The sequence below is a fragment of the Vicia villosa genome, unplaced genomic scaffold (genome assembly GCF_029867415.1).
Source record: "Vicia villosa cultivar HV-30 ecotype Madison, WI unplaced genomic scaffold, Vvil1.0 ctg.000048F_1_1, whole genome shotgun sequence".
Classification (NCBI taxonomy): Eukaryota; Viridiplantae; Streptophyta; class Magnoliopsida; order Fabales; family Fabaceae; genus Vicia; species Vicia villosa.
The window spans coordinates 1,430,538-1,446,622 of NW_026704980.1; the positions used below are offsets into that span (position 1 = coordinate 1,430,538).

The window sequence follows — 16,085 nt, forward strand, 5'->3', positions numbered from 1 at the left end:
AAGTAAAAATATCAAATTTTAAGTTTTAAGTTTTGACCATCCGATTTCAATCAAATGATCAAATTTGTTACGTGAATGCATTGAAAATATGACAACAAAACAAAAGCATAGTTTAATTGACTTGAAACAGTTGAATTAAGAGTTAAAAAGAATTAAAGATCTAGAATTCAAGTATATAATTATATACTAACAATTAATCACTAAAAAAAATGTCTTTAAGAAACTTTCCTTTTTCTCCATTTCTTTCAACATTTTTTTCACACTGGTCTGTCATTTTTCTAGCTTAAAGTCAACCAAAAGTAAAAAATCAAAATCCAAAAATATGATGGGAATTGAAATCCAAATATATGATGGGCATTTAAGCCACTAGCTAGTTATATACCTTTACACGTATGTATATACCGACATGCCTCAAAATCCACTACATATATCATCATTGGTAGAGAAATATTGCACCTCCTCCACTATCTTATACAACAGTCAAGAAACTTTATTCATAATTTCACAATTTCACAATTTCAATTCTACTAAGATAACAAGAGACTCACAATTTCAATTGTACTATAAGATAAGAAGAGGCTCAGGACAAAAATGGTGGCCACAAATTAAGAGCCTCTCTATGGAAGAAGAAAATTGTGCACCCATTTTTAAGAAACAAGTTAGTAATTTGGAGGAAGCACACCAACAAAAGGATAATCTCAAAAAAGGTATGATTTTATTTCTCTTTTCTTCTTCATCATCATTGGTAATACGTATAAAATCATCTCTATTGTTTAATTTACATGTTTTAGAATATTTTCTCATTATTGAAAGTAACTAAGTGCTTGCATTTTTCACTAAATAATTTCTTCTTAGTGTTTCAATGTCTTATGTGGTGTTAAATATTATATTTCATTAGAGGAACCTTTTTCAAATCTTTTATGATTTGAGTAGAGTCTAATTAAATAGTTTAAATAAAAAAATGTTAATTGTTGAAACACTATTATATATAATGGACTATGAATAATAGTAGTACTAGTACATTCAATGTTTTGTATTAAAAAAAATCTAATATTTTTAGAATAAAGTATTAATGATAAGCCACCCACGGCCAGAAAGAAGAAAATATATTAATGATAAGCCACCGCCATAATTAATTGGGATTAATCTATCCCACACCAAACAAGGACTATACATAATTTGAATTAATTGCACCTCCTAGAAGTTGAGTCTTTATCAATTGTGGTCCTTAACAATGATGTCTTGTATACTATGTTTGTGTAATATATTACTACCCTTTATTCTTCATTAAATATCATATTTAAAAAGTAAGAATTTAAGTAATTAATTAGTTAAATGAATTTTAATAATAACCAAACTTTTTCTACACTTTTTTAGCCATGCACTTTTTAATTAAGATTTTGGAAGAATATTATCAATTGATTATTTTCCAAAGCATCCTTTTACATAAAGGTAAAAAGTAGAAAATAAAGTAGATTCTTAATACTTAATGTAAAGGAACTATATATATGCATCCTATATATATATTAGCCTTTATTAAAAAAAAAAAGAAGCTAAATATACATCCTAAAAAATATTTATTTTTATTAAGTATTTTTTTTAACTAACCAAATGGCCTAAAGAGACCTAATATTGAAAAAGATATTTGTAATTTAATTAACATAAAGCTAATTAGGAATAAATTCCATTCATTTAAGTATATATAATTAAGCTTACATTTTTAAAATAGTTTTAATCAATTTTATTTTATTTGTTATTTTCTTTTCATTTTGCATATAAAGTTATTGTATGAAATTTTTATGATTTTTTTATATATTGATTAAATTTAATATATTAGTTTTTCTTTTTTAATTTGTTTCCATCGTAAAAATTAATTAACTTCATTAGGACAAATTCAAGGGGCTCCAGCTTCACATGTTCATCATATATATATATATATATATATATATATATATATATATATATATATATATATATATATATATATATATATATATTTAGATAGACACTATTTTTCTTAAAATTATTAATTTATAAATATTAATAACTTAATACATAAATATAAATAAACATTTATATTTTGTGAAAGAGAATTAATAATTTACACACAATTATCACATATTAGGTTAATATAATGACACTTTTGGTCTCCTATTTTACATGATTCAAGAATTTAGTTTTTCATTTTAAATTCAAATAAATTTTACGCCTCTCATATTTTTTTATAGAAAATTGATAAAATATTTATTTTTAATTTATAAAATTTTATATGTATATACTTATATATTTATATATATATTTATATATATATAGTTCTGTACATAGTCATCTCAAGTTTTTGGAGGTCTTGTGTAATTTAGTCATAATTTAGAGCAATTCTTGCATGGACACGGTCATAAATCTATATTCTTAGGCACAACCAATAAGAAGCAAGTAATTTTTAATTTATTTTTATTTTAATTTTGTTTTTAATTGGATTCATGGGGTGGTTGAGATTATGAAGGAGAGAGAAAATTCTTAATTTATTTTTTAATTAATTAAAATTATGTGATTGGTTGTGTGTAAAACAAATTCTTAGGTCCGTGTCCACCTAAGAATTTTCCCATAATTTAATCATGAAAAAATAAATAGAGATCCTATTTAATCACGAATTAATCCAATAAATATTTTACGAAATTCTATTTACTTATATTTTAATTTTAAGAAACTTGAAGTCCTATGCATTAGTCCTAAATTTGTATATATCAATAAAAAAAATACAATACATACTTATACTTTTAACATAGTTGGATAAGTATAGAGGTGACAAGATGTATATAAATGTCAAAGCTTATATTTGAAAGCATATTGTGTGACCATGCTTATGAGTTGTTTGCTTGTTTGTTAGCCACAAAATTGGGCCCATATCATGTGGTATACATTTTAATTCCCCCAAATAATCACATATAGAATCTAAGGAATCTATGGTAAAATAATGTTTTCATGTTAAAATAAAGGCCACTAGACTAGATCTAGTATGAATATAAATTTTATTCCATGTCTACTATAGAACTATCAATTACTAAAAATCAGCGTTCGTGACAAATATTAGTGTAACATATAACATCACATGCATACATTATTTGCCACCTAGTTATGATGTATGATTTGAATTCCAATTCATATGCTTTGTATTTCAAAAAAATAATACTAATAATAATAATAAGCATAGTGCTATGTTGGAAATTAATTATAAGTCACATTCATAATTCATTAGACATGAAGCATCACTGTATATAGACTTTCATTTTATATATATTATTGACCGACTTTAAATATACTATCAACGAGAAATTATCTATTTTATATGTAAAAATTCTTCTTTTATAATTTTGTCCAAAAAAAAACATTGTTAAATTAAAGAGTATGAACGTTATATATAAATTACTATTATTGTTTATCAAGAGAGTTTTTTGGTATGCCAGAATAATTATCATCAAATCTTTTTGATATTATATATTGTAATATGCACCATCAAGATATTAAATGTTATAAGAACCTAATATCTTTTTTAGTTAGACAAAATATTCAAAAAAATTTTCTTAAATAAGACGTATGATTGTAATGCATATTTATTAATTAATAGAAAAAACAAAACTCCAAACAATTTTTGTTTCATTTAGTTTTTTGTCAACAAATTATAGATGTTTCTAAGCTAAAGGCCAAAGGAGTCATCTACCTCCAACCAGCCTCTTCACTTAATTTTTTTTGTCTTTCCTCCGAACCAAGTCTGCCAACTAGGTCCCTGCTCATAATAGCTTATGGCTGTATATATAAAATCTAAATTTTAGAATAATATTTGAGATCATTTAAATTTTGGTATCACACTATTCAAGTCACATTTCAGATATTTTGTATATTTTGTTATGAATGTGAAAAACATATTAAAATTCTTACATTAAATATGATAAATTTAAAGATATAAAGCAATTTAGTAATTCTATGATGAAATCAAATTAAAAAACCAATAAAATTTATTTTAAATTAATATATTAAACTTAATCATAAGAAAAAAATCAAGATAGTTTTGACATATATAAAATAAATCAACTACAAAATTAAAATCGATAATAACTATTAAATATATTTTAAATTATCTCATCTAAAGTGAAATATAAATTAATAAAATATTTAAAAGTTAATGTATCTACTTAACTTTTTATTTATGTATATGCTCATAATTTTGCTTTCTTCTACAATAAGCTTGTCCTTTTTTTTTTGTTTTTTTGGAATTTTTTATCAACTTGTCGTACACTCATAATTAATAAATAGTACTGAATTAAATTACATTAATAGTTTGATTTAATTTTTAATAATCACTTCAATGAAAATAGTTAATAGTTAAAAATGGTTTAAGTTCAGTTTAAAATTATTTTGTATTTATAATTCTATTTATAATTTGAATTATTTTAGATCTAATTTTAGAAATTAAATTTTTTCAAGAAAAACAATATTTAACTTCTTTTAAAAGAAATCCTTTTCATTTTCGGAAAATAAAAAAATTATTTTTTTTAAAGAAATATTTTTACACATTCCTAATATTAATTTTATGTAACTATTTTTTTAGACAAAAATAAATAAATATAAGACTTGCAACTAACTTTCTCGTCTTTCATATTTTTCCTTTAAAATATTATTTCCTTAATTTAAGGTTTTTGCTTGTGACTGTGTTTCCACTTGACCTTTGTATACATTTAATTTTAACTAGTGAGGTTCTAAAATATTTGTTTAATTATAAAAAAAAAACAAAAGACTTTAGGAGATTAGTATAAGTTTGCAATCTTTGTTCTTTACACCAACAGACTTAATAATATTATTAATTGATCTTGTGCTTCTTTTGATTTAACTCATATCATTGGTGGATTATACTATGATTGTTACTCATCTTATTGGTAGATAATACTATTAATTGTGCGTATGCTTATTTTGATTTAACTCATCTTATTGGTGGATTATACTATGATTGTTATTTTAGAACTTAATATAAAAGAATGATCGTGCGATTAGTTGGTTCTTACGTACAAAATCACAATTTTGAATTTTTATTCTTTATTATATCATCTTGGTGGTATGGTAAAGTGTTGTAGAACATGTGGTGTTATTTATATATATATATTCTATTTTTGTTTTTAACATGTAGAGTAAATAAATGGAATAAAAAAGTTAGAATGTTTTGTTGGCTAGAAAAGTAAGATTGAAGTGGTCCTAGAATGAATTAATATTGTCAACAACTAGGGTTTTAACAAGTAGCTTAGGTCAATTAGGAGGTGCAAACTTTCTTCAATATGAAAAAGGTAAGATTGATGTGTAGAATGTTGAAGACAAACAGGTCAAGTTTGATGTGTACTTGCTTATCCTTCCGTCACTTTTTTTTCTTTCTTTAAAGTACAATTTATACAAACACAAGAATCGTCGACTTATTGCAAAAGTAACTGTTTAATAATGTATTACTAGTAACTATTTTGTTAATTTAACTTTTTAAACTAAAGGTTTTTACTGAATACCATAATTCTACTATTTGTATTATTGAACGAAATATTTCAATGCAGAATTATTTCTGAAACAAGTTGATATCTTCTTATATATATATATATATATATATATATATATATATATATATATATATATATATATATATATATATATATATATATATATATATATATATATATATATATATATATATATGGGCGGAGCCAAGGCCCAGCTAGCCCGGGCAAGCGCCCGGGCTCAACCCCTATTTTCTTTGTACTCCTCCTAATTTAATAGTCATTTTTTAGACAAAATCAGGGGCAAAATTAAGGGAAAAATTATTAAAAATGGGTGTGAAAATTAAAATAGATGAATAATCAATAATGTAAAGTTTTTGCCCAGGCTACTTAAAATTCCTGGCTCCGCCGCTGTATATATATATATATATATATATATATATATATATATATATATATATATATATATATATATATATATATATATATATATATATATATATATATATATATATATATATATATATATATATATATATATATGTGTGTGTGTGTGAACTAGGTATCTCCATTTCATAAATCTATAGTAGAAATTCAATCAAAGTTTTCAAAGAATATTCCCCACCTAAAAAAACTAAGAGTAAGAGTTGAATATATACAACCGTGTACGAAGCACTTCAAAAAAGGTGAAGTTGGACCGCACCTTTATTTCTAATTTTCTAAGCTAACATAACTAACAATTTCTTTTTCAAAGAAACATAAAAAATCTCCAGCCATAAATAATGTAACTATATCATTTTATATAGATTAACATTATATTTTTATTAAATTATAATTATCATAACCAATCGTTAGTTGGTTCAGTGATGATTGGCGTTGGACTTGGTAGGGAGAACCACGGTTCGATCTCCCGCAACCCCGATCGGGAGGAGGATGAAAATTCGATTAAGTTAATTCAGTTGTCGAGTGTACCAACATATGTTTGAAAATAGAAATTTTGAATTAAAATACGACATCTCAAATATTCATTAAAAATAGAAATTGATTATGCAATCGACAAAAAACCGCATTCATGCAATCACGATGTTATTAATTATTGGATTTTGATTGAACGGTTTCGTAAAAACACTTTTTTATTTTATAGTTTTAAAATATTATCACTTTTAAATCAAAATATTCTGATCTTAATCGAACTACTATCAACGTTTGAATGCATGACCGCAAAACAAGGTGATTGCAGTGAATGTTAGTTCTAGAAGTAGGGGTGGCAAAATAAGTTTGACTGGACATATCTGTTTTGCCCGCACTTTAATGCGCGACAAATTAAAGATTTAGGCTCATACCTTCTAATGTGTCTGCTCTGCACTGTTCTTTTTTTTTTTTTTGCTGGCTTTGCAGGCACATGCATTTATATGAATCTATGTATTTTTATGTCTAAAAAGAACAATACTCGCGAGCCTGTCCCGCTCTCACCCTCACTTTTAGTGAGGGGCGGGATAAAGTTTTAGGCCCCACATCCTTCACCTATGATTGACCCTCATTCCCCCGTTTTTTTACGGGCTTTTGCAGAACAGACTTAAACGGGGCGGACATACCCGTTTGTCACTCCTATCCAAAAGTGATTTCTAGGTTTTGAATTTTAAATGATTTTTTGCTTTATTTTTTTAATTTTTTGAAAACTCGAAATTCGATCGAGAATCGTTTAATCTAAAAAATCAATCGTATTGTTCACTAACAAAGTCTAATTAAAGACTAAACAATACTTTTTATAAATCAATCCATCTTAAGATGAATATTAATTTCTAACGGAATTTGAACTTGAGACGTTAGGAGCATTTGCATCATCTAAGGCTCTGTTTGGTAAGATAATTTTTGAGTTTATAGCTTATGCCTTATAGCTTATAGCTTATAGCTTATTTTACCGACTTATAGTTTATTTTTCATACACTATTTCAAACAGCGTTTTAGCTTATCATTTTTTCTTCTTATTTTATCCTTATTATTTTAACTAAAACTCACTACCATCCTTTATAATTTAATTTAATTTAAAATAAAATAATTATATATTAAATATTTTTTAGGTATTTTAATTTATCAACTAATTAAACCGTTAATTTTTCCAAACTGTTCAATCAGTTTATCAGCTATAAGTCATCTGTCTATAAATTATAAATTATCAGTCATCAGTCATAAGCTATAAGATAACTTATCAACCGACTGCTATTTTTACCAAACAGAGCCCTCTTTTATTTAAAAAATAAATAATTTTATTAAAAACTAAAAAAAAATCGATTATAACAAGATAAGTATTTTATTTTCAATAAATAGATAGTTTTGGGACCGACCACTACCGAATTTCTTTATCAATCCCATCTTCTTTAATTAATTAATTAATTAAATATTTAAAATCCATTATCATAAAAAGTTGAATAAACTCATCTTATTTTTCCTTTTCTCCCAGAATCTCTATAAAAACTGAATTAAATTCCTCAGTCAAAACCTCAATCTTCAACTACCCATTGTTGTTGCTCTTGTTCTTGTCGTTGTTGTTTTCTCCCAAATTCTCAATCAATATACTTTGTTCACTTTTCATGCCAAATTTCAGCAGTTATGAAGAAAAGGTCACATCATCATCAACAGGTACACTTTTTTTTTCTTCTTTATTTTTTGTTTTTTTTGTGCATTGTTGTTGTGGTTTTTGGGGTTTGTTGATTTTGGGAAAGTGAAGAAAATTGCAGAGAACATGGGCTGAATTGTGTTGTTTGGGTTGCTCCTCCATACAGCTTTTTTGGGCAAGAGTGGTTATGCGTAAATGGCTTAATATTGGTAGCAATCAGTCTGATTATAGTGCTGATCCTGAGGATGAAGATGATGCTGATTATGAGGAAGATGATCCTGATAATGATTTACAAAATGAAGGTTAGTAATCACTCAGTTATCATTTCTTTTTTCATTTTGATGATTTGGGAAATTAGTTTATTTTTTGTGAATTTTTGTTAATTTGATTAAATTTGGAAAGTTTTATTTTAGTAAATTTCCTAGTTGGTCCTTGAAAACTATGAAGCACTAACCCCAGAAATGACACTTCGACACGGATAATCATTTAAAAAATGAATAAATTTAACGTAATCACATGACCACAAGTGTCGTTGTCTGATTCGGACACTGACACTAACACAATTTTTTCCAGATGTGTCTGTGCTACAGGGTGCTATAGAGCTTGAGATTGTAGTGTTAATCATGTTCAACCCTTTGTAAGCCTTTATCAATACTCCAAAGTTATCTATGGAGTTGTGAAATGTTAATCATGTTCAACCCTTTGTTCGGATCTGTTATCAAATGCATCATGACATAATTCACTTAGTTTCAAATTCATCTCTGATATTAAGAACTTAATGTCATTCTTGTCACTGCAAATATCAACGGAGAGACGGATTTGATAAGCTTTTGGCCATTTCCGGGATCATTTTTTGAATATTGATAATGTGGGGGAGTAGATTGATACAATTTCAAGGACCAATTTGGCTTTTTAATCTTTTTTCCACTAAAAGTATCTCAGGGGAAATATACCATTTCCCCTGAACAAATGTTCTATCAATAGCGTTAAACTTGAGTGCTAGTTTAGAAAGTTTAGAATTGGGGTGTTTATGCATTTGTCGAATGATTTGAGAACTGAGATTGTTTATAGCTCTTTTGTCATTTGGAATTGGTTCTTGTAGTCTCATTTTGAGTTTGGTGTGTTATGCAGTATGGGGAAGACAGTCACGGTTTATGGACGGCACAGGTGTTGATGCTCCATCTGAATCAAAAGGTGATTTTTTCCATACATTAAGCTCTAATTTACTCTCTGATGTACGTGATTTTATACATTTAACTCGAGATGTAAAATTCGGCCTCTGCGTTAAATTAAATTGTAGGAGTATTTAATTGTAAACAAGTACCGACTCAAATATAAGCAGAATATGACCTTAGCATGTTTGACTTACTTATGAGCAATTTTTATTGAATTACAGACTTTGTTCCAAAGTTAAGGAAACAGAAGTCATCAACTTATAGATCTCAGTATATTAACTCAAAGGAACTGAGGTGAGACACTACTCCGATGTTTATTTAGCATTTGCGAGCTGAAAATCATGGCAATTTTTTGAAAGTTTGAAGAATACAGTTTATATTGTAGAATAGTCAAAGCCTCTCATATCTTGATTATGGTGTTTATGTGACTCGTAGGGTATGTGCTGCGACATGGAATGTTGGAGGAAGACTTCCACCTGATGACCTAGATATTGATGAGTGGCTCGGTGTCGATGAACCAGCTGACATCTATGTCCTCGGGTAAGTTCTTCATCGGTTGTTGCTAAACATAGTTATCAATGTGCATAATGATAAGATGATATGTGCTATGAAGCACTGACACACACATGACACACTTGTCGGTGTCGAACACCATATATACCTTTAATGTGAAGTGTTGGTGCTACATATGTGTCACATCAAATACAGTTACTTATTCATCATTGATGAACCGAACCAAAATTTTTTCTCCACTTAAGATTGCACGGAAACTGATTAATCTGATGCCATTCTATAATAACTTCTATTTCATGCATATCTAGACTTTTCGATTTGTTTGATTGATTGAATACCTTACACTTGCAGTCTTCAAGAGATTGTACCCTTAAACCCCGGCAATATTTTTGGTGCTGAAGATACTCGCCCTGTTCCAAAATGGGAGAATATTATTCGTGAAGCACTTAATAGAGTCGAACCTTCAGTAACGAAGACCAAATGCTTTAGTGACCCACCATCTCCATCAAAATTTCAGCCAACAGATGATGGCCCTGATATAGAAGAAGAAATACTATTTGAAAGTGACAGCGACATCGGCGAGGAAGTCCATCCTTTGGATGAAGCGCAAAATATTTCTGATGGTAGTAATACGAACGAAATCATGAATACCAATTTACTGGCTTCCGACAATGCTGATAGTGCCAACTCCAGTGTCCCGAATGTCTTTGATTATAAAAGACAGTATACTTTTCCAAAGAAGTTCGATTGGCCGCAATGTCCGTCAGAAAACTGGGATGCATCAATTACCCAAAAGACCAAAAAACTAACCAGAATGCTTAGTGGATCTGAAAGGATTGGTTTGAGTTGGCCGGAGCCTCCGCTACATCTAGTATCTCAAAGAGTTTTGGAGAGACCAACTTCTTTTAAGTCATTGAAATCCTTTAAGTCATTAAAATCATTCAAAACATATAATGCTTTCAAGTCAATTATGGATGAAATGCCAGGAATGGGTTTGCTTCCTGAAATTGACCTTGAAGCTTTAATAAAGCGGAAAAGAAGATCACCATATGTAAGGATTGTTAGCAAGCAAATGGTCGGAGTTTTCATCACTGTGTGGGTTCGTCGGAGATTACGGAAACATATTCACAATTTAAAGGTCTCAACTGTAGGTGTTGGCATTATGGGATATATTGGTAACAAAGTATTTTCCCTTTCTTCAAACTATTCCTTTTTCCCTATCTGTTTGGCTTAGTGTTATATATCGTATTATTGCACAAGCTTATAACAATTTTTTCAACATTTCAGGGATCAGTATCTGTCAGTATGTCCATATATCAGACACTTTTTTGTTTTATATGTACGCACCTTACGTCTGGGGAAAAAGAAGGAGACGAGCTAAAACGAAATTATGATGTTCATGAAATACTGCGCAGAACACATTTTCATTCACCTTCTATTGTTGGACTTCCAAAAGGAATCCTCGATCACGAGTCAGTGCAAGCTTCAATAACCTTACCAAATTGACTTGTATTTGTGTCTTTTAATGGGTTTTTTTTACAATTTCTTAATTATAATTCATTTGCAGAAGAATAATCTGGTTGGGTGATTTGAATTACCGTCTCAACTTATCAGATGCGGAAACAAAAGCTCTTATCAAGAAAAAACAGTGGTCAAAATTGGCTGAAAAAGATCAGGTAATACAGAAATTATTGTGTATTGCTCAATAACATTCATCTATAGCACAATTTTGTTTGAGTAGCTAGTTCATCAAGCTGATTAGTAAATTGAAATCTTACTGTGACAGCTCATGCGAGAAATCAAGAACGGTGCATTTGGAGGATGGTCAGAAGGGGCATTAAATTTTCCACCGACTTATAAATACGAGGTTAATTCAGACAAGTACTATGGAGGCGATCCAAAGGCTCCAAAACGTACACCGGCATGGTATGCTTCCACTTAGCATGAGACTCTTACATGTTTTAACTTCATTATGTCCTTAAATCTAACTACTAGATGCAAGTGTTAGAGGTGTTGATGAATTTTCGTTTCAGGTGTGATCGTGTTCTTTCATACGGAAAAGGAATGAAATTACTGAGTTACAGAAGGACAGAGCTTAAGTTATCAGATCACAGACCCGTGACTGCTACATATATCGTTGAAGTTGAGTCGTTTTCGCCTAGGAAGCTACAGCGAGCCCTAACATTCACAAATGCAGAGATTGAAAATGAAGAAGCCATTAAACATTTAGTTAGTTGGAAATAACTGCTTAATTTGAACAGGTGAGTTATTCCATATATCAGCATATAACACTAGCATGTATTTCTGCATTCGAGTTGTGTATTTTACTCTTCAACATATGGATCCCTACAACCATGACTTGGTTAAGTAATCACTTATAAAAAAAAAAGTACTTTTTATGCAGGGTGTTGTAAAGGACATTGATTATTTCCAGAATTTCAATTTCAAGGAGCATCAGTCATAGCTGCTGCAACTTCTAACACACAGAATGTCAACCACTAAATATAGTTTTTTTTTTTTTTTTGGTTTTCTACTTTCAACATTTAATTAGGAAATGGTTTCATTTTTGTCTTTCAGAATCTTTCCAATAGGATTTAGAATTAGATGTTTGAATGGCTGTATCCTATATATGTAATTGTGTGATTGAGGTGTGTATTATATATATAAGAAATTTAAATAAGAGTTCTACATATTTATAGAAATGAAGACTTATTTTCATTTAACAATGTTGTTAAGATTGAGATCTTGCTTAAAATTGGAGAGGGGTGACAAGATTGTAAAATGTTACATCATAACAAGAATCATGAGATCCTACCAAAACAATTACTCAGTATTAGAATTGAGTAGGATGATCATAAATATAAGATTGTAACATGAAATATATATGGTGCCTGATAAACATGACATAAAAACTTATAAATGACTACATTCAACAAAATTGAAAATATAAAGTTAATACAAACCAATCAAATCTACAAAAGGAAATATTTATAGTTCCCAAGAGTACAATACTTTGAAAATGTGGAAGCTAACTTCCTATTTTGCTAGATCTTTTCAAATTTTGAAACATACCGGTAGTGTTACTTTTAATGTTACCTCTGGCATTTTTCAATTTTCATTGAACTTCTTAAGTATTTTCACAATCTCTCACATGTTAAGTTGGACAATTTTTAAATGAGAATTTGACCTTTGAGACCTTTCCTTATATAATTGAGATTGAAACTTGAAAAGGGGTGAGTCCCTCAGCCAAAAGGGATGAATCCCTTAATTAAAGGTATCCCTTTTAATGAGGGTGAGTCCCTCAGCTAAATGAGCGAGTATTAACATTTTTCTAGATGTTTCCTAGGTAGTCAAGCGTTAGTGGGAGACGCCGCATCAATAAAGTATGAGAGCTTGATGCATATTGAAGATAGAGTGTGGGTAGCATTTAATGCAATTCATGATGGCTTTCTTGGAAAAACCAATCTAACCTCTTTTTTACATGCGTCCTCCATGTGTAAGAACTTTTCCACTCCACGTGGCAGAGATTGTGTAAATATGAGAAATTTCGAGAGAATTTTTCCATCAATAATGCCTTCAAAGCTAAATTGGATGCCTTATTCGCGGTTCATATAGTTTATAAACCCATCTTCTTCTGCAAGGATCCCTTTAAGTCGTTGATGTATCGAGGAACCTTCTGACTCTCTGATTTTCCTAAACACACTTATACATCTTATAAGGAATATGCTCATAATCCTCTGGTAAAAACCGCTGCAGCCTTAATTGTTATATTTTTCGGTAAGTTAGGACTGACCCATTCATTTGCCTTTGTCTCTGAACAACAAGCTTATCCCACCAGACAACATCAATACTTTTGATCCTAATCGCCACCATCTTAACTTGCTTTTTCTCAAGGATGCCCATTACGTCTAAGAATCATTCAACGTCGATTTGCCAATATAGATACTCCTCCACTTTTATCGTTTTGTAGAGCATTGGACTATCAACCTTCATTCGATAGTCATGATTACATTGTTGATTCCCATGATCAATCACCTTTTCATTGCCGGGTTCTACTTCATCTTCTTCCTCAGAACTCAAATTTTCAGCAATAACAACTTGATTGTTTCCTCCCTACGAAAACCCTAATTTGTTCTCCTATTTCGTCTCTTCGTTGGTTCCTGTTGTTGTTATTGCTATTTTTCACCTAATTTGTAAGAGTAGCCATCTGTTTAGTCAAAGTAGTTAGGGTTGTGGTAAAAGCCACAATAATTCCCTCAATGTCTGTCTTGGTTACTGGTTGATCTCCGATGGCTGATCAAGCTACAAAAGAAACAGGAAAAGCCTAGTCTGATGCCACCCGACGTAGTCAGAATCACAAAGGATTAGCAAACACTAAACCTAGAGCGAAACATAAGTTTGCAAGCGGAAAACTTGTCAAGTAAAATTGTAGAATCCACCAGAAAGAGAAAAATATTGAATTTTATTATGATAAATAACCTTGACGGCCACACCTAAAAGTGTTTAATTACAAAAAAAGAAACCCTAATGGGGTTTTAATCCAAAATAAAAATAAAACTGAAAAACTTGTAAAAAATATTAAAATGTTATTTTCGGGATTGAAATAAACATGAATGGCTTAAAAATCCCATATATCACAAAGAAGCAACATGTTAGACTCGTGAGCCGATTTCCTATCCGGAAAGGTATAATAATAGTCATTCTGGCATTGGACGTTAAACTTACACAATTTCTGTCAAACCTTTCTGACGCATGACTTCTTTGATACACGCAACTAGCTTTCCTACATCAGACATTCAACCTCTGACCAGATAAGCATGCCAATTCTAGTTGATAAACAAAAGTGGCTAACACCAAGGAAAGTAGGTGACACTAGCCCCGTAACAAGCAATCAGTGGCAAGATCGATTATGTTAAATTTTGTATTTCCTTTATTGGAGAAGAAAAAGCATGGCATGTATAATATACTACCACCATTGTAGTACTAAATTGTCTTTTCCCTTTTATCATGAAAGATAGAAATGAGTCTGGGGTACGACCAAAAGGGTTGAAGCCCCATTACACAAACTTGGGGAGTTGTCATAAACTATAATGACGATGAATAGAGCAATCAAAACCCTTCAAACGTCGACACACAAGCACATCAATAATGCATCTAAAAAAGGCAAATAACTGGCCTACCCCCTCATGGTAGCTAGCCACTCCAAAGTTTGTGGTAGGATTACTAATACATCAACCTCAAACCAGGTTTATACTTAAGGGCATGGGAAGGGGTATCAAACCTTGTTTGGACACAACCCCTAAAGACGTCCAATAAATTTCGAGCACAATACTTAGAAAAAGAGCCAACCTTATAGATGAAAGTACATGACATAACGACACCATAAAATAGGAATAAGTTAAACAAGAAATAACATAAAATAAAATACATATACAAGTGTATTGAAAGTTAAGGACATAAAGACTACATAAATGGCAGAATTAAACACGCTGACATCATAAAAAATGAACTTGCTAGCCATCCGGAGGAACTACTTACCCGCATTTAATCACTTGGCCAAGACGTACCTGAGATCGAAATATGAGACCAATTGAATAGAAGTATTCAACTTGTTGAAGTGCATTCTCAAAAGCGGCCCTAGCCACACAAAAATCATTTTGTAGGGATTCGGCCAACTCCTTACAAAGAGAAAGGTTTTCCTCGCACATGTTATTAGGCCAAACTCAATTTTCCTTTGATTCTATTGGGACACTTTGAAAACCTTTCCATCTCCTTGTTTATTTTCCGAGCAACCTCCAAAAATCGGGTTCCCTCTGCCAAAGCCCCATCCTTCTCGGCCCCCCATAAAATAGTCACTTCACCTTTTTAATTTAAGAATCAGGATACCGAAAGGGTCCTAAAGCAATTTTAATGGCGAGAAATGAGTCAAGCATCCTGGATTTCTTCCAAGCATTTATCCATCTTAACGCTAAGACCGCCAACTCATTTTTTCAACCTTCCCATCTCTTCATGAATACGATCAGACAAGATAACCTCTTCCTAACTAGAAGCACCAAAATTCAGAAAAGGAGATGTCTGACGTGCATGGTAAGCCAACTCCCTTTGAAGAGCTTTGTCAGAAAGTTCTAAAAAGTATGAGTAATCTTTGTTAGATACTGAAGCATAAAATCAATCACATGTACTCAAATTCGAATGAAATAGAAACATGAGATTCATATCCATATCTGTGGAAGAGGATCCACCCACATATCT

The 16,085-nt window shown here is 30.2% G+C and overlaps 1 protein-coding gene across 6 annotated transcripts; it reads left to right on the forward strand.

Annotated features, from left to right (window-relative positions):
* The first annotated feature begins 468 nt into the window (after window positions 1-468).
* On the forward strand, window positions 469-12,535 carry LOC131623050 (type IV inositol polyphosphate 5-phosphatase 3-like). 6 transcript variants are annotated; one of them, XM_058894072.1, is made up of 12 exons: window positions 469-707; window positions 8,134-8,168; window positions 8,267-8,447; window positions 9,277-9,339; window positions 9,542-9,614; window positions 9,756-9,860; window positions 10,185-11,016; window positions 11,121-11,305; window positions 11,401-11,509; window positions 11,620-11,759; window positions 11,867-12,094; window positions 12,238-12,535. In XM_058894072.1, the coding sequence occupies exons 1-11, from the start codon at window positions 620-622 to the stop codon at window positions 12,075-12,077; spliced, it is 2,022 nt and encodes a 673-aa protein (XP_058750055.1). In that variant the 5' UTR covers window positions 469-619; the 3' UTR covers window positions 12,078-12,094; window positions 12,238-12,535. The 6 variants fall into 6 exon arrangements, with proteins under 6 accessions (XP_058750055.1, XP_058750057.1, XP_058750056.1 ...); XM_058894074.1 differs by having other exon boundaries at window positions 8,312-8,447; XM_058894073.1 differs by having other exon boundaries at window positions 8,137-8,168.
* Window positions 12,536-16,085: the final 3,550 nt, after the last annotated feature.

Excerpts from the sequence above, each read along its gene's own strand:
- LOC131623050 (XM_058894072.1), top strand. The coding sequence starts at position 620 with ATGGAAGAAGAAAATTGTGCACCCATTTTTAAGAAACAAGTTAGTAAT. Across the intron at positions 8,448-9,276 it reads TAATGATTTACAAAATGAAG|TATGGGGAAGACAGTCACGG; the intron begins GTTAGTAATCAC and ends TGTGTTATGCAG. Across the intron at positions 9,861-10,184 it reads GCTGACATCTATGTCCTCGG|TCTTCAAGAGATTGTACCCT; the intron begins GTAAGTTCTTCA and ends TTACACTTGCAG.